Here is a 21115-nt window from a genome sequence, read left to right as displayed (position 1 = left end):
GACGTGACGTCTCAAAGCGACACTAGGTCCGTAATGAACGAATAATTGAAAGTATGGAATAATCAGAATAATCAAAGATCTAAATTAATTCATAATCAATATTTATGATTATTTTCTAATCAGAAACACGATCTAAATTTGATTATCATTTGAAATTGGAGTCAGATTACGCATAGAGCTAAAGTAATACTAAAACTAAATTCCAATAAATTAAGTGAACTTCACTGGAGCGCTGAAAAGACATACACGCATTATACCTTTGCCAGGCCGTTGGATTCCGTCGTTGGGCCGGGTGGTCCTTACAATAGCAGTGAACCAGGCGTGCCGGTCAGAACACCACAGAGTGAAATATAAATTTGAACTGATTTATTATCAATGGTATGGAGATATCAACATCAGAGGGAGGAGTCAGCCTTTACATGAACATTCACAAGTTGTTGAAATTTGAGTTGAATATTACAGTGGACTGTGGAGGGCTTCCTTTGCAGCCTCCATAGGGAATGGATCTCCTTAGCTTTGTTTTAGCCTGAGGACGATTGCCGATAAGCATGTGAGGATTGATGACAATGACACAATGAGTGAGCAGGTCACATTTAGCGTAGACCTGGTTGTAGTAAAGTTGACAAGATGGGGGGGGAAGGAAGAAGAACACAGGGTCGGCGGTTCGTGGTTTTTATTCAACTCTTTTCTCAATGAAAAAAAAGTTTGTGCACACAGCGCCTTCACCGTATCTCAGTGCAGCATAAAATAAAGTCCTACCTCTCTCTCTCGCTGCAACACCTACTGGACCACGCCCCCCTTGCCACATACCCCCACCGCCCGACTCAGGCTGGGGAGCCATCCGGCCTGCAGTGGTCCGAGCAGAGGGTGAATTCCTGCCCCAGGAGATAGTATCGGAGGATGAGGACAGACCATCTGATCGCCAGACACTCCTTTTCAATGGTGATGTACATTGTCTCTCTCTTTGAGAGCTTACGACTGATGTACAGCACCGGCCGTTCCTCACCTCCTACCTCCTGTGACAGGACCACACCCAGCCCTCTGTCTGAGGCGTCAGTCTGTAAAAAAAATGTGAGAGAGAAGTCAGGAGAATGTAAGAGCGGCCCGGCACATAGAGCAGCCTTTACCTGGGTGAAAACCTGCTGGCACTGCTCCGTCCACTGGACCGGATCTGGTGCCTCCTTTTTAGTGAGGTCAGTCAGCGGACTGGTGAGGTCCGAATAATTAGGCACAAACCTTCTATAATATGCATATGGCGCTGCCAGTCATTACTATAGATGATAATGTCATCCAAGTAAGCAGTGGCATATGCAGCATGGGGCTGGAGGATCCGGTCCATGAGCCGCTGAAAAGTGGCTGGCGCTCCGAACAACTCGAAAGGTTTGAGTGACAAATTGGTGCAATCCAAACGCCGTGGTGAAAGCTGTTTTTCTTTGGATAGAGGAGATAAGGGGATCTGCCAATATCCTTTAGTTAAATCCATTAACATGAACATAATTACATTAATTCATGTAATTTATACATTGTAAAATCAAGATTAAGTTGGAACTATAATATCTTAAGTAAAATGTACACAATTTATTCATGTAATAACTGAGAAGAAAGAGTAAATTTTATCATATATTTACAAATACTATTTTATGTTTTATAGTCACAGCACATTCACCTAAAAATACTAAATAAATTTTAATCTGAAAAGTGTGTTTGAATCCGCACACATTTTTTTTTTTTTTACAACAAGATCCCGCTTGTTCAGTTGTGGCAGAGACGGTCGGTTTGGGTTGTCGCTTTTACATGGCTGACTTATTTTCGGTAAGTTTGGACATTTTGATGGTTTGATTATTGCATAGACGTTACGGTTCAAAATTAACTGAACGTGAGTTTTAATCACAATAACATTAGCTAAAGCGCCGCCATTATCCACTTCTATAAAGATGAGACTGGTGGTTAGTCAAAAATAGAGGGGATTAGATGTAGTTAGCTGCGTTCTTGTAGAAAAAGTCACCAAGTCTGGTTAACTTCAGAGTAATTTAATGTTAGCTGGCCATGATTAAGCTCAAACTGTCATGTTACGTTCTGTAAGGAAATCGATGTAACGTACTGGCTGCCTGTGTGTGTGTCCTCTAGCTAATGTTAGCCTTATTTAAAAGCGTCTAGTCATTTTTATATCCACTGAAAATTTTGCAGCAAGTAATTTATCAAAGCTAGTCTGCACCAAAGAAGGAAAAATGCAGTATCAGATGGCAGGTGAACTTGGATACCAATTAACATTGATGTGTAGCAGCAAGTGCCTGCATGATGTCAGCCATTTTATTTTAGTGAGCTAACGGTATGAATGTCTGGTCACCTTTTTAATGAAAATAAAATGTAATGTTTTTAAACCTAACGTTAGACCACAGCCTTTCACGGCTAAAGTGGGGGAGGAGTTGGGCTAACGGTTAGCCCAAAGTTAGCATTAGTAGCTTCAGCCCTGTGCATCTCAGTCTAGGAGCTGAAGCAGGAACAGTTAACTTTGAATGCAATGGGCAGAAAGCCCCTCCGCCTCGTTGCCATGCCAATTGTCAGGTCCAAACTCGTCACATACTCAATGCTCTATTAAAAGTCATTAAAACACAATGTAAATGAGAACTACAATTTGTTTCTCTCAACAGGTAACAGAACAGTACAGCAGTGCGTTGTGATATCAGTGACTGGTCTGACGCGGCAACATTAGTCTCATACAGGCAAGTAGAAATCTTTGTAACAATACTATAATATTGCTGCTCTTATTTTTCCCTGTTCTTTATTGTGTAGTAATGTAATATGTATTGTAAATACATTTGGCATTAACTTTTATAGTATTATTTTAACATCACAAATTGTGTCTGTTCTTTTACAGGGTGACCTTGTTCTCAGGAGGAACCAATACAGTGGACAACTGAGGTCTAGGGAGGAAGAGAGATTGACGCATTACAACACAGGCGTCATCGGGGAGAAACAGTAGGCCTCGTATATTATGAGATGGTCTTGTAAAATTTGCAGTTTCAGGTCATCAAAACGTTTAGACCTCTTAAAACATTATAGATTACATCTTGACTACACACTGGTCAAGGCCGATCACTGCCCTGCTTGTACTCAGACTGTCCTTGTTCATTTAAGGGTTGGGGTGCTCTTTCCACACATTTGTCCAGAGATCATACACAAACTGAACAGTCAGGGCAAGTTGTGTCATTTTCATGTCTTGTATGTAATTCATGTAGTTATCACACCAAGAGGCAATATTTTGAACACCTCGGAGTTGATTAAAAACACAAAGAACAGTTTTGTGCTTTTTATAAGATTGTGACTACAATACTAAAATATATTCAAATTTTGCCTCACCTAAAAGTAGGAAGCACAATCCTCACTGCCTTGAAGATTTTAAACATACTGTATTTCAAACACATTCAAGTCAGGAAACAGCAGATAACAGCTGGTTGTTAGATGAAAGTGAAGTGTCTTCTGATGAAACACTTGTGAAAGAGGGAGAAGATTTAGGTAAAGCCATTTTTGATGAGCTTTTTTCCTTATTACTTAAATTAGATTGTATCTTCAATGTGCCCAGTAGATGTATAAATGAGATTTTAGAGGAGCTTCAATTTATTACTATTTCAGCATCTGCACCCATTATCAAAAGCATTGTCCATGACACATTTGAAAACCATAACTGTGCTGTTGAAGAATTTGTAATCACATATTTGGTAAAAAGCATTCGCGAGTTACATCCTATTAGTGCAGCCTTTAGTGAAGAAGGTCCTCTTGGCACAGCATATAAGAGAAATCAGCACTTAAAGGAACATTTCTCTATTGTTGAACCATTGGAGTATATACTTGATGCAAAAGAGGGAAGGACTTTCCAATATGTACCAATTTTGCAATCCTTGTCACAAATTCTTAAAAATAGTGACATTCAGGAGAAAGTGTTGAAGAGTACAAGACATTGTATTTCTTCCGGTCAGTATAGTAGTTTTCATGATGGTTCCCATTTCAAGGAAAACACATTTCTATCTGGAAAGGAGTTTAGACTTTCACTTTTACTCTACTCTGATGATTTTGAAATATGCAATCCTTTAGGAACCTCTCGTAAGAAGCACAAGGTAACAGGTGTCTATTGGGTGTTGGCTGATATTCCGACTGTATTAAGATCTACATTATCATCAATTTACCTAGCTGTTTTGTGCAAGGCTGATGACATTAAGACATTTGGCTATCCCAGAGTCCTTGAGCCATTATTAAGTGATTTGAAAAGCTTTGAAGAGGATGGAGTTTTTGTGCCCTGTTTGGGAAAAATCATAGAGGGCACTGTATTTTCTGTGATTGCAGGTAATCTTGGTGCCCACTCAGTTGGAGGGTTTGTTGAAAGTTTCAGTGGGTCATATGTTTGCAGATTTTGTATTGGAGAGAGGTCCCAGTTTCAGGAACTTGAAGTCAGGACAGGAGCATTCCCTGGTAGGACAAAGCCGCAACACAAGTTGGACGTTGAAGTAGCACTGGAATGCTCCCTAGCCACGGAGTAAAAAGGCATTGTGCGATCACTCAAAGATTAAATCATTTTCACGTGACAACAGGCTATCCTCCCGATATTCTGCATGATTTACTTTACTAGGGCATTGTACCTGTAGAGTTGGCACTGTGTTTAGATGTCTTGATAAAGAAAAAAAAAAATTCTCTAGAAGAGCTCAACAGAGTCATCAAACAGTTCCCATATAAGTGGAAAGACCAGACAAATTGTCCCCAAGGTATACCAGCAACCTTTGCCTCCCGTAAAACCATCGGTGGTAACGCACATGAAAATTGGTGCCTATTTTAGGTTAGGGAGTTGGGTTGGGAACCGGAGGGTCGCTGGTTCAAGTCCCCATACGGACCAAAGTATGGTGGTGGACTGGTAGTTGGAGAGGTGCCAGTTCACCTCCTGGGCACTGCCAAGGTGCCCTTTTCTAGGCACTGAACCCCCAACTGCTCGGGGCGCCTTTCCATGGGCAGCTCCCTCACTCTGACATCTCTCCATTAGCGCATGTATAGGCTTAGCTTGTGTGTGTAATTCAGGCCTGTGTGTAATAACAACAGAGTGAAAAGATTGGAATTTCCACTTGCGGGATTAATAAAGTATACATTATTATTAATATCTACAGGATTTAAACTCGGCATCAGACTATTTGGCCTAGTTCCTAATTTTGTACTTTTGTATTTTTTTTGTCAATTCAGATCAAGGAGGAATTCAGGAGAATAACTACAGTTTCACTGGAGCAGAGCTTTATGTATAAACTTGACCACTACACAACAAAACTTGCCCTGATGATGGCCAAGGGAGGTGTCATCGGGACCAAGCTAAGGCCGTTTATGGACAGACTGAGCCGGGTAGGCTTATTTAAAATAGTCATGCAGGGAGAAAGTCTCTCTCACGCTTTCTTCTCTCTCACACACACTCTCACACTTACACACCAGGGAATCTTTAAAAAAATGTCTAAAATCCACAAATAGATAAGTAAATGCATGTGTTTTTGACAGGTCATAAAACTGTATTGGATTGGGATATATATATATATACACAAACATATAATGGTCTTTTTAAAAACTTAAATTTAACTTGTTAAAATCTGCAGAAAACTGCACACACACAAACTGCATGCAGGTATATACAGTATGCAGGACAACTCCTCCTGCTTGTAATGCACACAGTATTGACACATTATCAATCTGTTCACAGAACCAAAGCATTGAGATGAGACGTGAAACTGTCATCCGCAGCCTTATCCTGTATCTCGGCGAGAAAGAAGAGCTATTTGAAGATTGCCCGGTAAAGCATGATTTTATTTTTGTGTCATAAAAATCATTTTTATGTGCAAGTGAAAAAGTAAGACACAAACATGAAGATTTTCCACTCAGCAATGGTCCAAATTATGTGCAGTAACAACTTAAACGTAGTCTGGATATTACAAAGGCATAGGGTTTCCTGGAACTGTAAAGGTGCAGAGGCACACAATGTATAGTTTCGAACAACATTCATTTTATGGGTACAATCTGTGAATTGCAGCTGTCTTGCGCAATGTTCTACTAATTTTTTTACTTATGTTGACTCACTGTAAAACACATTATACTGAATTTACCATAATGTGAGTTATGTTTAGTAATTTTTAGCAAGCATGTTCGTTCTGCACTGATAATGAATCTCTTTTGTATTTGTTTCTCACTAGAATTGTGTTCTTTCTTTTTTATAAACTTTATGCTGGAGGACACTCGCAGTGATGCCGCTGAACGTATCCTTAAAGCTACACTGTGTGATTTTTACCCCCATCTAGCGGTGAAATTGTATATGACTACCCAGTGAATATTAGTTTCTGTTCCTCTCAATTCCGAGGGCGTTTTAACTCCTACGGTGGCCGTATTATTCCAAGATTAACATGGCTTCCAGTTATCGACTTCGTCCATGACAATAATAAACAATACGTCTAAAATGAATAAAACTACAGGACAGATGTCAGGAGGTAAACGTCACCCTTGGAATCGGCTATCCCAGCATAATCAGATTAGGCTAACGTTACAATGTGTACAAAGTAAAAGCAATTAAAAATAACTAAAATTTACAGTGTCCTTTTTTTATATATATAGCTTAAAAAATTGCGCCTTTAAAACTATTCATCACCTGTGATCCGTCGCAGCACAGATTTATGTTACAAGGTAAACAATACTTTTTCACCATTGACGCGAGGATGAAGTTATACTAGAGGTCGTTCTGGCGTTATGCACAACCATGCTATGTTTAGACAAGCAAAGTTATAAAACTTCGAATTTACACAAATGAATTACAACAGGCTGAATTACCTGTCGAGAAGAAAGCAGGCAACCTCGGCGTCCGTTTTAAAATCTTTTCTCCTCATGAGCTCTTTCCATCTGGGAAAAGTTACTCCAATATTGACTATGGTCTTGCTGATTTGTCTGTCGCGTTGACGTTCAAATGTGAGTACACACACACACCACACTCTTTCAAATCTGCCGGCACTCGCGAGCTCGCGAGTAATCTCCCCCTCGCATTCGTCTCTGTGTCACTGAGTGAAAAACGCAAAAGGCGAAGCTTGAATTTACAGGTATGTCCCTCTTTGGCTAATGTAGTTTCAAGATGGAGGGGCAACATGGCGACCGGCATTTGAACCCCTCACCCGTATGTACTTTCAATGGCAGATTATAAATTTAAGAGAATACTTTATTACTTGAAAGAAGTAAATATACATTAATGAGCACATATATTTTTGAAAGAACTAAGTGTTTTTTGCTAAGAATCAACTAAAAAAGTTACACAGTGTAGCTTTAAGATACTGGTCATCCATGGTGCTGATCGAGAGGATCCAGTCGATGTGTCCATCCTTTTGGAAGGCAGGGAGATGTTTCCAGGATGTGGCAGTACTGCTAAAGCTCGCACACTGCTGATGGGGCTTATTTAAGCCCTCAACCTGGCATACCCCCCAACACTGTGCTACACCTTTGAGGTGTTCCAGAAACTTTTCCTGGACCTGGATGGTGTTAAGATGTCCCCAAAAGTGCAATCTTTAAAGTTGAAGTTGCTCTCCTAAATGCTATCGACATGGCACGTGCTGTACAATCGAGGCTGTTGGTACAACCCAACTTACATCTCCATCTCAACGATTGTAACAAAAACTTGAAAAGATGGATTCGGCTCTATTGGACCCAACGCTCATGTGCTTGTCTTTATGGATATTTCACTATCAAACACACAGACTTGGACGTGCCTTAAGTTTTGATTCCCCAAAAGACTTTTAATGTGGTTAAATTTGGCCACGACTGCTTGTTAGATATATTGTTGCATTTGTTGTTGACTATGTATTTTGCTGGTGTAAGATATGAAAAAAGGGCACTGTGGAATGAAGATTGTGTATATAAATTGTGAATATAAATATCCATTTCAGAACACTTGACCACATTAATATGCAAGTCACTAGATAAAAAAAAAGTAGTTGACTTTAGTAATGTTGTCTTGCTCACACTACTGTAGAGAAATGCCAAGAATTAACACCTGATCTTTCTGTTAATGTTTATTAGAGGCAAAGGCCAGAGGAAGAACTATCCAGAACTGTTGACTACTTTTAACTTTTGAAATGTTTTAATGTGTTACGGGTTTAAGAGCATAAAGAGCACTTAGTGTCTGTTTGAATGCTGTTATTGCATTGTTTCAGTGAATTGTAAGATTCTAATTGGGTATTTGAAAAATATCATTCCAGATCTGTGTTGGATGGAGTAGAATGGATTTTCCTTTTCTTTAGGGGAAATTATGTTATTTTTTGTTTTAATTTTACAGAACAGCAGATGCTTGAATGAGCATTAAGGAAAAGTGACCATTCTGTTTCAGCTGGACTATGCATGTGTTCGTCATTAATGTTAGTTATGCCACTGTTGGCTGCTGAGGTTTAGTCGAACCATACAAGGTTAATTCTACAGTTATTGTAAATTATCAGAGAGGTTACTGAATGTACCTTAACTACTAATCAGTTGATGTGAAGATTACTGATTTAATGGTTCATTGTGAATGTTGACATAATAAACTGTTCAACTTTATTGTATTTAATTGTGATTTGTGATAAAAGTATTTGATGCAGAGAAAATTATTACATTTATTTGGTAAGACTTAAAAAAAGCAACATTTACATAATAATAGTGAGTAATACAAATTCATTAAACTAAGTAATTCAAAATGTGAAATGGACAGACATAAAATCTACTTGATTACTTCATAACAGTAAATATTACAGATTAATAAAATGTACTTGATCCCGAGGTTTACCGCAGTCCGCCGGATCCAGGCTGTATCCAGATCTGATGAAGGACCTGCGCTTGGACGCGACGACAGCACAGTCCTGAAATGTCAACTAGTCTCTCCCCTGTGAAGGCCTCCTTCCCTTCCCTTTACCTCTCTACAGATAAAGCGTTGTCGGGATAATTCCAGTTTGCGTGGCTACGTGGAAGCAATAAAAATTCTGTATTATAAAAGTTAAGGCCAGACAAGTAGTATGTTGAGGGTTGATTTGTAGGGAAGGACTACACGCCTGCGCACATATATTCAAACGCACATAGCCTACCTATAGACTGAACTTGTAATACGCATGTGCACGCCATTGGCGTTCTCACTGGTTCGAGTTTTTGAAGTTTGCGCAGAAAGAACTTAAGAGTTTTCTGTTAAAACGGTGTTGTGTTAGTGGCCCCTAAGTTAATTACTAATGATCGTTGCGACGGAAGTGAATCAATCAAACTAACTTTAGCTGGACAATAACTTTATTCTAGAGCTGCTATAAAGCCAAAACACTTTAATGTCCTATTATCACTGTAAAGCTGCTTTGGAACAATCTACATTGTTAAAAGCGCTCTATAAATGAAGATGACTTGACTTGACTATTTAATGCACAATTTTCCTTACAGATTATATTATCAGCATTACAATCTGAGTAAATGTAGCTGTGTAAAATGTAACCGATGATGCCACCCTTCTAAAACAATGTGTATTTACTTTTAAATTGTAACATATTTGATGTAATGGAATTACAGTGTAATAGTGATAGCTCACTATCTTAGCCTTTTTCAGTGCATTAGGCGAGGTAAACTGATAATATTAATGATTCTCATTTCTTTATCAAAACACAAAAACTGGTACCGTTTTGGAGAAAAATTGGGTATTTTTTAATCTCTCTATTTAACCCACCTCATGGTGTGTGTGATGCTGAACTATTGTATGAGTTTCTAAAGGTTTTTGAATTATTTGCACAGTTATGAACATTGATATTTTATGTGCAACAGTAGCATGCTCAGGCTCAGTTCAAACTATATGATTTAATATGGTGATGAGTGTACTGTTTTGATGCATTTTAAAAAGATGGATCTATATTCTTCAGTCTTTCTGACAAAGAACAAAATATAATGTGAATTACAGTGTGTACAATGTTTTTTTTACTTTATTAATTGTAGTACACACAGTGTTTATGTAATGTTGGGACTCGTAATGAAAAGAAATAAACAAGGAGAGAGAACGATTTGTTTACAACATTGTCCATGCTTTACTTATCTCTTTGTTCTTCTTACTTTTACCAACCACAGACAATTCTCTCTTACAGCCTCTAGCGGACTGGTTCCAACATAACATGTTATGTAACATTCAGAACATAACATTCCCCTCTTTCTTTTAGGAAAGACTCTTAACAAGTGGGATTATTCAGCCCAATTTCCATCCATTATGAATTATGCCCTTAAACTATAAGTTACTTCTGTATCTTATAACATATCAACATATGTTTTCAGTTACTTCCCTACTACAACACTAGTGTTCTTTCATTCACTCTTCTTTGTTTTCCTTTCCTCTGTAGCATAGTCTTTTAACCATACAGGAGGCTGTCTAGCCTGTGTTCTCTTAACTGGCTCAGGCACAACATTCTCAGTTCCAGGGTTAACCTGAGCATTTTCTAATGCAATTTGAGTGTTTTCTGGAACCAGAGACAAGTGAGCCGCGTTCCATTTCTTCCCATCACTCAAGACATACGTGCTTGGTCCCAGTTTCTTATTCACATTGGAACAGTGAATTTCCTTCCAGCCTTTGGTACATGCATAGGTTTTCTTACACGTACACAATCTCCACACATGAAGGGTGGTGGTTTTGCTCCACATTTCTTTTGCTGAACCCGCTGTACAAGGTCACGTATGCCCATTGTCACTTTCTCACCCTGAGCTGCTGTGGTTGACAGAGTGTTTAGCTTTGTGCGCCTCTTCCTCCCTCTTAACAGTTCAAACAGTGATACGCCTGTGGTTGCGTGTGGTGTAGCTCTGTAGTTCAGGAGGAAATCTGTGACCGCTTTTTTCCATGGAAGTTGTTGCATTTCAGCTATTTGGATGCATTTCTTTAAAACACAATTCCATCTCTCCACAGCACCGTTTGCTTGGGGCCAGTGAACAGTGCAACGAATGTGTTTTATTCCTCTTTCAGACAGGAAATCAGCGAATGCAGTAAAAGTAAGCTGAGGACCATTATCACTGACTAAGGTGAGTGGGTTACCTTCTCTCACAAACACAGATGTTAGAAACTTTGTAACAGTGTTGGTTGTAACATTTGAGGTAAGTGGCTCTCTCAAAAAGGTCCTATGATATCTATTGCAAATTTCTGAAATGGACCGTCTGGCAGGTCCACTGGCTGCAATGGGGCTGGACACGTCAGGGCGGTTTTGACAGGCGGAACAAGAAGCAATGGTTGAATGCACATCATATCCAGACGAGGCCACCAGTACAAGTCTCTTAGCTGTTGCTTAGTTCGTACCACTCTCTGGTGCCCCTCGTGTGCCAAGTGAATGAATTTAGAGCGCAAAGCAACTGGCACAACTAGTCTCTGCCCTCTCAAGATATACTTATCCACAGCTAGTTCATGCCTGATCTGAAAGTAAGCCCTGATCGTTGAATCCATTTGTTTCTGTGTTTTAGGCCAACCTTGTGTGATTTGGGCATGCAGCTTGGACAACTCTGGACAAGATTTGCATGCTTCCAGGAGTTCCTTCATCAGAATGGCACTTGAAGGGTCCTTTGAAATCTCTGCAACAAGGCCTAATTCCTCTCCCTGGCCAGCATCTTAATCAGGTAATGGTAAGCGTGGTCGAGGTCAGAACTGGGTAGATCAACCAGAGAAGGGCCAACTAAGGTGAAGTAACAAATACTCAATTCTGTGGCTAAAGATCTAAAGATGTCTTTCTCAACATCTGTAGAGTCTGAACACATGAATGAGTTGGAAAGATCATCTCTTCAAACTTACAAGCCTGTGCTCAACTTAGAACACAGGAATGAGAGACATTCAGAAATCCTGGTTAACGTCATCCCTTCCTGACACAAACGGTAGATCAGCAACTTCAGATGAATACACCTTACATCTACCCAGCTAACAGATGTTCCAAGAATGTTCTCCAAATATTCAGTGTTGGTTCTGGGAACGTGAAAAAAAAACAAAAAAATTGATTAACAACTCAACATTCTAGGAATATTGATTTGTAACATTCCAAGAACATAATGTCCAGTTTCCTGAATGTTAATAGAATGTTATTTAAAGGTTAGTATGTAGTTCTGGAAACATTATTTAAATCATTCAAACACCTGCTGTGAACAAGCACTGAAAGACATAACACAAACTACAACTGTCTTCAGCCACAGTCTTACATGAAATCTCCTCTGAAGAGATTTAATGTAATTTATCTTCAGTTGGATTAAACAACTCCAGAACGGACTTTGTCAGATAGTTACATAAGTCTTGAGAACTAACAAAGGTTTAGCTGAATCGTTTCATTTGACATTACCATCATGTGATCAGTGTTTACTTTAGTTGGGCTCTTGACCCTTGTTAAGTTGTCTTTTCAGCCATTGTAGATGTTTTAAGAAAACATATCAGCATTGATAAGAGCATTTATAAACAGGTTGTTTTTGCACTGAAATTCTCAGACCATTTTTAAAACATCTGGATTCCACTTTTTATTTTTGACTTTTACTTTATTTTGCTTTCATTGTCATTTGTTGACATGATCAGGACACAAGGTACATTTGTGGCAGGATGGTCAATATTATTTACAGCAGTATGTCACTTCCAGATACTTATAAACACCCACACATGGATCAGAGAAGACAGAATTTGAAGCATTTAGTTGACAAGACTTCTTCCCATCACACCTTAAGAAAACAAAATTGGAATAATTAGAAGAGAGATTGTCTATTAGCTCTAGTATCATTCTACGGCCTCTCAAAATTGCAAACTAAAAATCAATGTTTCTTTGTCCACATATAAAGTAGCTTTTTAATAAACAGGATAACAATGGTATCAAATGTACATTGTCCCTTTGATGTAAAAAAAAAAAAAAAACCTGAAGATAGTGACACCTAAAGTGACTGTAGATGAAGTACCTGGAACGCAGGCTGCTGGTCTGAGGAGAGTAACAGTCTGGTCTGGTAGCGAATTCATGAGGGCAGGTTACGAGATCTCGTCTTCCATAATTGGCATGATGAACGTGAATAACACCTTTATCTTTTGATACAGACACTTGATGAGAATTTCCTGAATGATTGTTTGTATTGTGGACTGGAGGCTATACACTAACCTCAGCATAGTAAAACACAGAAAGAAAAGAACCTACCACACTTAATGACGCTTTGACTATTTTCACAGGTTACACTTCTTTCTACTTTTTTTTTTTTTTGGGTTGGAATGGGAGCAGAGGTCAGAAATATACAGTTACTACCAGTACAAGATATTCAAATATTTTCTCATTTGCTACACCTTAATTTATAAAATATTCAGTTTAAGAATTTACGATGGAAGTTACTTACCTGCTGGGAGACAGGCATAAGACAGATCCAGGTATTTATAAGTTCCAACACAAGGATCAGAGAAAACAAAGTTCACTGCAGGAACAGTACAGCACACACTTCCATCACACCTGATTCATGGACAGACAATGACAAATACTTAATAGCTTTAATATACAAACAATATGAATCTTGTGCTTAATGTATAAAATGAAGTTGTACTTTTTCCTACGCTATCAGTTAAACCTACCGAGCAGACATTATAGAGAGGGACTCTGCTGTGTTGCAGTGTGTATTTGAGATCTGATCAGCTGGTTTCCCACTAATGCACGTTTTGGAACAAGTCCGCCCATAGTTGGCTCGATTGACCTTTATGAAACCCGAACCTATTGTTTAAAGCACAGATACTCAACAGGCGGCCCGCGGGCCGCATCCGGCCCATCGGCATTCATTTTATGGCCCGCGTCATTAAAAAGATGAACGCACTTTTTTTTATAATTTGAGCTTAAAAGTTACGCGAATATTAGACAGTGTGATTTTTATCTAGGCCTATGTATATTGCGGACGGTCGATAATCCGTTGGTAGATTAATAAAAAATAACATTCATCATCGTCATTGTGATGTGTGTGAAATGTTTAGTGAGACTTTATATAGCTACTTGATATCTCCGAAATGTACCATTAACTTGCTAAGCGCAACAATAGCAAAACAAGCGGTAAAACTGTCAGGCAACTTGTGTGTGCGGCACGCTATGCATAGCTCGTGCATTCAGAGATGCGTACTTTCACAGCTGATTCGGGTGACGTTAGAGCTGATCCGCGCATCTCTACTGCAGTGTGTAATTGGCCGATGATCCTCATAAAAACAAAACTTATTTTCAAAGTGTCAATGGGTTATAAACAGTAGCAAAAAGCGCTCCCATTACGATTACGAGCTGTCAACACGTCAATGAGTTTGCGACACACTTGCAAAACCTCCAGTTATAGGCTAACCGGCAGTTTTGTTCGGAACGGGGCACGGCTCGCATGAAAAACTGATCAAAGCTGCTTTTGAGCGAATTCTGACAAACTTAAAAGTTGCGACCCTGTAAAATGTCATCTAAAGAAAACATATAATAAATAATTGAACATTTGATGTAGGCTAATTGCCTATATATATTATTGGCCTAATCAAATTGTTAAATATTGAAAATATAAAGATAATATATGAAGAGCTCTTTTCCAAAACGCGATAATAAACGCCATTTTTAAAGAAAGATTTGTGCTTTCTGTTTGAGGTCTCCGTGAAAGTTTGAAAGGCTTTAAGTGCCGCTCACGTCCGTAATGGAGAACTGTCACGTAACATTGTTTTTTCCTCATAAATGCAATCTCGAAAAATAAAAGGCAAAAGACTTTTTTAAAAATACAAACAAAAAAAGCGTTTATAGCGTTTTGTGGGGAAAAAAAGATGGATTTATTGCGTTTTGAAAAGAAAAAAAATTAACTCTGTTTGAATATGAACTCTTTTTTTTGTTGTTGTTGCTTAATATAATTAATATTGCTAGAAAACTGTTAATCCACTTTTTGTTCCATATTTTTTATTTCCATGTTCAGTATTAGCCTACTTTAAATAGGACAAAGACTAGCAAGACTTACCTAGCAAGGTTTTTTAATACTCTGAGTATGAACTCATTAATATCGCAAGAAAATTATTATCCAAATTAATTTTTTTATTTTATGTTCAGTATTACAGTATTCAGTAGAACAAAGACTAGCAAGACTTACAAGATAGGTAATAAACTGAATTTCTATATAAGTAAAAACTGTAAATATTGTCATAAAGTTTTACGATGCAAGTTGTAATTTGTGGCCCTTCACATTTAATATGGTTTAAATGTGGCCCCCTTGGCATCTGAACTTGAGTACCCCTGGTTTAAAGAATAAAAAAAAAAAAAAAAAAAAAAAAAAAAGAGAATTGTGGTAGTTTAAGGACATTACATGTGGTTGGAGACACAAAGGCTCAAGATCCCCTTATGACCCTGTTCTCTGCACTCATACTGTTGTATTTAGGAACAAAAGCCAAAAATATGACTAATTACTCACCACAGGTGAGATGCGCAGATTTTCCTTCACATACCACCGTTTGTTTTGCTTCTGCACCTGCAGAGAGGAATCAGAAGTAAGATTACTTCAACGTTCTGCACTTGAAAGTCTTTATTTAATCAGACTAAACATGTATTAGTCAGTATTGCCTTACCATGTTGATACAGAAACAGCAGCACTGAAAGTCCAATAAAAACAAGTTGAAACATTTGAAATCATGCACTGAATTGCTTCTAAATTAGTACTTACAAGTGATCCAGCTTAGCTTTTGCACCAGCATGTTGAATGTGTGAACAGAAGGAAAGCCCTGGAATTATTTTAAAGGGACACATGAGCACATAGCATTTATAACAAAAACAAGATTCCAAAAGACTAAATTTTTTTCAATCAAATTATTGCAGTAAAGGACTGAATTCCATTACATTATTATATTTAGCACAGGTTAATCCAAGTGCAATTTATTGAAAATAAACAAATACATGACTACGACTAGAGAAGCATAAACATGAGACTCACCAAACAGCAGTTACAGAAAACAAAGCTTGACAAGAATCTATGGGAACATGATGCCTATATATACACAAGGACTAATCACATAACAAGACACACCTGAAAGTAAGTAACACCATTAACCAATGTGAAGACACAACTGAATACCACATGACAAGACCATAAACCAATGAGAACAAGACATGGCAAAGGAACCAAATCCACAGGGGGCGTTTCAATCAGCTCCCTAACTCCAGAGTCCATAACCAAACAGAAGGTCCATGAAAACTAAAACTAACAAAAAATAATGATGACATTTTATACATTTATTTCATTATTTATGTATAATTGTATTTCTTCTACATTTATTTATGTTTTCATTTATTTATACATTTATTTACGCTTTTATATATTTCCACATTTCTTTATGTATATTTGTATTTATGTCTACATTTATTTCCACATTTATTCCAAAATTTCTTTGTCCATATGGTAGTGAGGGGGGCGTGTTTTACCTCAGACATTGCAATCGATCTCGGAGTGGCAGTGCTGAAGCTTTGAGGTCACCTTGTGGTGTGACCAAACCAAACGCAAGAGATTTGTGGACGTGCCTTTGCAAGTCACACAGGGAATGGATGACAGAGATGGGCAATATGGGCAAAATCTTATATCACGGGTTAAGTCACTGAATATCACCCTAACTTTATGTATATTAGGTGAGTATCCACAGGGCCATATAGGCAGGGTTTTATAATCACAGAGGTCTCAAATTTGAGTGAGTTAGGGTGGTTCGGGGACACCATATCCCCACAAAGAAGTCAGAACTCAATGGATAGCTTCAAAACATTTCTTTTTATTCAATTATTAAAAGAGTCTTAGGGTGAGAATTACTCTCAGGAGGACTAGGCCATAAGAGGCTAGTCAGTGTCCGCACAGCAGTTCCTCGTTTGTTCCTGCAGGGGGGGCTTAAGCAATGGAAGGCTAGTTGGCATCAGCACAGCAGTTTCTCGTTCTCTCCAGCAGAGGGCTTGAACAATGGAAGGCTAGTTAGCATCAGCACAGCAGTTTCTCGTTCTCTCCAGCAGAGGGCTTGAACAATGGAAGGCTAGTTAGCATCAGCACAGCAGTTTCTCGTTCTCTCCAGCAGAGGGCTTGAACAATGGAAGGCTAGTTAGCATCAGCACAGCAGTTTCTCGTTCTCTACAGCAAAGGGCTTGGACAATGAAAAGTTAGTTAGCATCAGCACAGCAGTTTCTCGTTCTCTACAGCAGTGGATTTGAACAGTGGAAGGCTAATTGGTGTCAGCACAGCAGTTTCTCGTTCTCTCCAGCAGAGGGCTTGAACAATGGAAGGCTAGTTGGTGTCCAGCAGCCACTGCTTATGATACTCGGGATTAGCTCAAGTTACCAACATAACCCACCCAGATCACAGGTGACTGATTATCTGGAACTGTAATGGCCTAGGTGCAGACCAAACAATACAAAGCAGTCAGAGCACTCGTGTGCACACTTCAAACAGCTAGAGACTTCCCAATGTGAACACCAAGAAAAGGGACACTTCAAACAGTAAACTCACTGTGACCAAGGGAAGCGTGCAGTATCCAGGCAAACGTCTCCCTGAAGTTGGGCTGGTCGGTTGTTGTGTTAAGGCAAGACACGGCAGGCAAAAACATAGATTTTTCATGCAGTGGTCAGTTTTGAGATTTTGGGCTAGTTTACTCCTTCTATATGTGTTCTTTCAAGCTGATATAAAGAAAACGTTGAAAATATACATTAAGATGTTTATTTTATTACATTTTGTTTACTTGCGGCAGTAAGTTTCTCCCGAATTTACCAAGTTGTTAGCATTCCAACGCGACACGCCGAGATCCATCTGTTTACTGAAGTCTGTCATGACTGGTATTGTTGTAAAGCACTGAGTCTCCTGCACAAAGCTATGTAACCCAAATATGGGCATTTCCTTTCTATCAGTAACCAATCGTGAATGTCCAAAGGGGGATTTAAAGCTAACGACGATTTCTCATTTAGAGCTCTTTAAATCTTTAACTGCCGTTTTCTCAAAATGAGTTTGTCATTCTCCAGTAGAAACATCTCAGCTTATGTACATCTGTGTACACCAAACTTTCCAGTTATATACTTAGCAGTATTCTGAAGATATTTTCAGAGGGATTTGTTAATAAATCATTCCTGGCCTGATTTATGTGACATTTTAATAAAAAAATATGGCAAAAATCGATTTAAGGCTATGGACAGTATATTTTGATTACCTAGGTAATGAAAGCATATATCCTGAAATCCCTCTGAATTAATTTTTTTCATCTTGTGTGTAAACAAAATGAAAAAAGAATTTTGCACCTGGCTTTATCATATGTTCAGATCCATCTACCGAAAATATATGCTAAATCGTGCATATTTAATGAGAAAATGCCTAATTTGCTTAAACATACAAATTTCTAAAACTTGTAATAGTTTTTTATATATATATATATATATATATATATATATATATATATATATACTTGTTTAAGTAATCAACTGAGGAAGTTTCATGGTGATATCTATTATTTTAAAATTTTACCGTATTCACCTGTAGTGTCTCGCCTTAAGAGAGCAGAAGAGCAGTCGGGTTGAGGGAACACCTTAGAAAGCTTTTATCTTTACTGACTGAGGAAGTGTGGCAGAGAAACCAAGATATGAGAGGAGCTCAAAATGACGTACAGATCAGGGAAGTCACATGCAGTCAATACTCATTGAACAAGCAATATATTTTCATAAAACATTTCAGCATTGATAAAAGCATTAGAAACAGTTGTTTTTGCACTGAAATTCTCAGACCATTTTTAAAGCATCTTTTTATTTTTAATATTTAAATTATACTGCTTTCATTGTCATTTGACATGATCAGGACACAAGGTACATTTGTGGCAGGATGGTCAATATTATTTACAGCAGTATGTCACTTCCAGATACTTATAAACACCCACACATGGATCAGAGAAGACAGAATTTGAAGCATTTAGTTGACAAGACTTCTTCCCATCACACCTTAAGAAAACAAAATTGGAATAATTAGAAGAGAGATTGTCTATTAGCTCTTGTATCATTCTACGGCCTCTCAAAATTGTAAACTAAAAATCAATGTTTCTTTGTCCACATATAAAGTAGCTTTTTAATAAACAGGATAACAATGGTATCAAATGTACATTGTCCCTTTGATGTATTGTATGCGTTAAAAAAAAAAAAAAGCTGAAGATAGTGACACCTAAAGTGACTGTAGATGAAGTACCTGGAACGCAGGCTGCTGGTCTGAGGAGAGTAACAGTCTGGTCTGGTTGCGAATTCATGAGGGCAGGTTACGAGATCTCGTCTTCCATAATTGGCATGATGAACGTGAATAACACCTTTATCCTTTGATACAGACACTTGATGAGAACTTCCTGAATGATTGTTTGTATTGTGGACTGGAGGCTATACATACTGTACACTAACCTCAGCATAGTAAAACACAGAAAGAAAAGAACTTACCACACCTAATGACGCTTTGACCATTTTCACAGGTTACACTTCTTTCTACTTTTTTTTTTTTTTTGAGGGGGGGGGGGGGGGTGTAGATGTCAGAAATATACTCAAATATTTTTACTCATTTGCTACACCTTAATTTATACAATATTCTGTTTAAGAATTAACGATGGAAGTTACTTACCTGCTGGGAGACAGGCATAAGACAGATACAGGTATTTATAAGTTCCAACACAAGGATCAGAGAAAACAAAGTTCACTGCAGGAACAGTACAGCACACACTTCCATCACACCTGATTCATGGACAGACAATGACAAATACTTAATAGCTTTAATATACAAACAATATGAATCTTGTGCTTAATGTATAAAATGAAGTTGTACTTTTTCCTATGCTATCAGTTAAACCTACCGAGCAGACATTATAGAGAGGGACTCTGCTGTGTTGCAGTGTGTATTTGAGATCTGATCAGCTGGTTTCCCACTAATGCACGTTTTGGAACAAGTCCGCCCATAGTTGGCTCGATTGACCTTTATGAAACCCGAACCTATTGTTTAAAGAATAAAAAAAGAAAAAAAAAAAGAGAATTGTGGTAGTTTAAGGACATTACATGTGGTTGGAGACACAAAGGCTCAAGATCCCCTTATGACCCTGTTCTCTGCACTCATACTGTTGTATTTAGGAACAAAAGCCAAAAATATGACTTATTACTCACCACAGGTGAGATGCGCAGATTCTCCTTCACATACCACCATTTGTTTTGCTTCTGCTCCTGCAGAGAGGAATCAGAAGTAAGATTACTTAAACATTCTGCACTTGAAAGTCTTTATTTAATCAGACTAAACATGTATTAGTCAGTATTGCCTTACCATGTTGATACAGAAACAGCAGCACTGAAAATCCAATAAAAACAAGTTGAAACATTTGAAATCATGCACTGAATTGCTTCTAAATTAGTACTTACAAGTGATCCAGCTTAGCTTTTGCACCAGCATGTTGAATGTGTGAACAGAAGGAAAGCCCTGGAATTATTTTAAAGGGACACATGAGCACACAGTATTATAACAAAAACAAGATTCCAAAAGACTAATTTTTTCACTCAAATTATTGCAGTAAAGGACTGAATTCCATTACAACACCATTATATTGTTATAATTAGCACAGGTTAATCCAAGTGCAATTTATTGAAAACAAACAAATACAAAATAAACAATACATGACTACGACTAGAGAAGCATAAACATGAGACCAAACAGCAGTTACAGAAAACAAAGTTTGAAGCTATGGGAACATGATGCCTATATATACACAAGATCTGTGTCCCAATGTGAAGGCTGCATCCTTCAAAGGACGCATCATGTAGCCTTCGTAGGATTTCCTAATTGCGCAACCAGGTGTTCCCGATTACCGCTCCTGGCGCCAAGCAACGGTGCAAGAGGACAGCTGCCATCCTGATAATTCATTTGATATAACTGAGTAAACAGCTATGGAGCCAGCTTGGCTATTGTCATTTTTATGTTTTATATTTTACTGGAGGACATGGTGAGGATGTTTCAGCCCGGGTCATGTATTTTCGGCTTAGCCAAGACCATGGCCAGCTAAATTAAGATGGTTTGCTGCGTCCCAATTCAGAGGCTGCGTCCTGAATTGGCAGATTACACTTTAAACTGTTCAAGTATT

At 38.2% G+C, this 21115-nt stretch overlaps 1 protein-coding gene and 3 long non-coding RNA genes across 4 annotated transcripts; 1 reads left to right on the top strand and 3 right to left on the bottom strand.

Moving 5' to 3' along the window:
- The first annotated feature begins 1746 nt into the window (after window positions 1–1746).
- On the top strand, window positions 1747–2971 carry LOC307145789. Its single transcript, XR_013818998.1, has 3 exons — window positions 1747–1812; window positions 2652–2723; window positions 2879–2971. It is a non-coding gene; the product is annotated as an uncharacterized lncRNA (long non-coding RNA).
- A 9546-nt stretch (window positions 2972–12517) lies between these two features.
- On the bottom strand, window positions 12518–19411 carry LOC307145821 (L-rhamnose-binding lectin CSL3-like; the record flags this gene model as incomplete). Its single annotated transcript, XM_079849415.1, has 9 exons — window positions 12518–12711; window positions 12943–13063; window positions 13173–13217; window positions 13366–13475; window positions 13595–13730; window positions 15427–15483; window positions 18859–18959; window positions 19201–19351; window positions 19393–19411. The coding sequence occupies 9 exons, from the start codon at window positions 19409–19411 to the stop codon at window positions 12606–12608; spliced, it is 846 nt and encodes a 281-aa protein (XP_079705541.1). The 3' UTR covers window positions 12518–12605.
- Window positions 19412–19436: 25 nt separating this feature from the next.
- Window positions 19437–20212, bottom strand: LOC307146200. The gene is made up of 4 exons (XR_013819071.1): window positions 20151–20212; window positions 19847–19982; window positions 19618–19727; window positions 19437–19484 (listed from the first exon to the last, which is right to left on the bottom strand). It is a non-coding gene; the product is annotated as an uncharacterized lncRNA (long non-coding RNA).
- Window positions 20213–20302: 90 nt separating this feature from the next.
- LOC307146025 lies at window positions 20303–20699 on the bottom strand. Its single transcript, XR_013819040.1, has 3 exons — window positions 20685–20699; window positions 20400–20457; window positions 20303–20328 (listed from the first exon to the last, which is right to left on the bottom strand). It is a non-coding gene; the product is annotated as an uncharacterized lncRNA (long non-coding RNA).
- Window positions 20700–21115: the final 416 nt, after the last annotated feature.

The sequence above is a fragment of the Squalius cephalus genome, assembly GCF_949319135.1.
Source record: "Squalius cephalus genome assembly, chromosome: 18".
Lineage (NCBI taxonomy): Eukaryota > Metazoa > Chordata > Actinopteri > Cypriniformes > Leuciscidae > Squalius > Squalius cephalus.
This window is presented reverse-complemented; position numbering and strand designations above follow the sequence as displayed.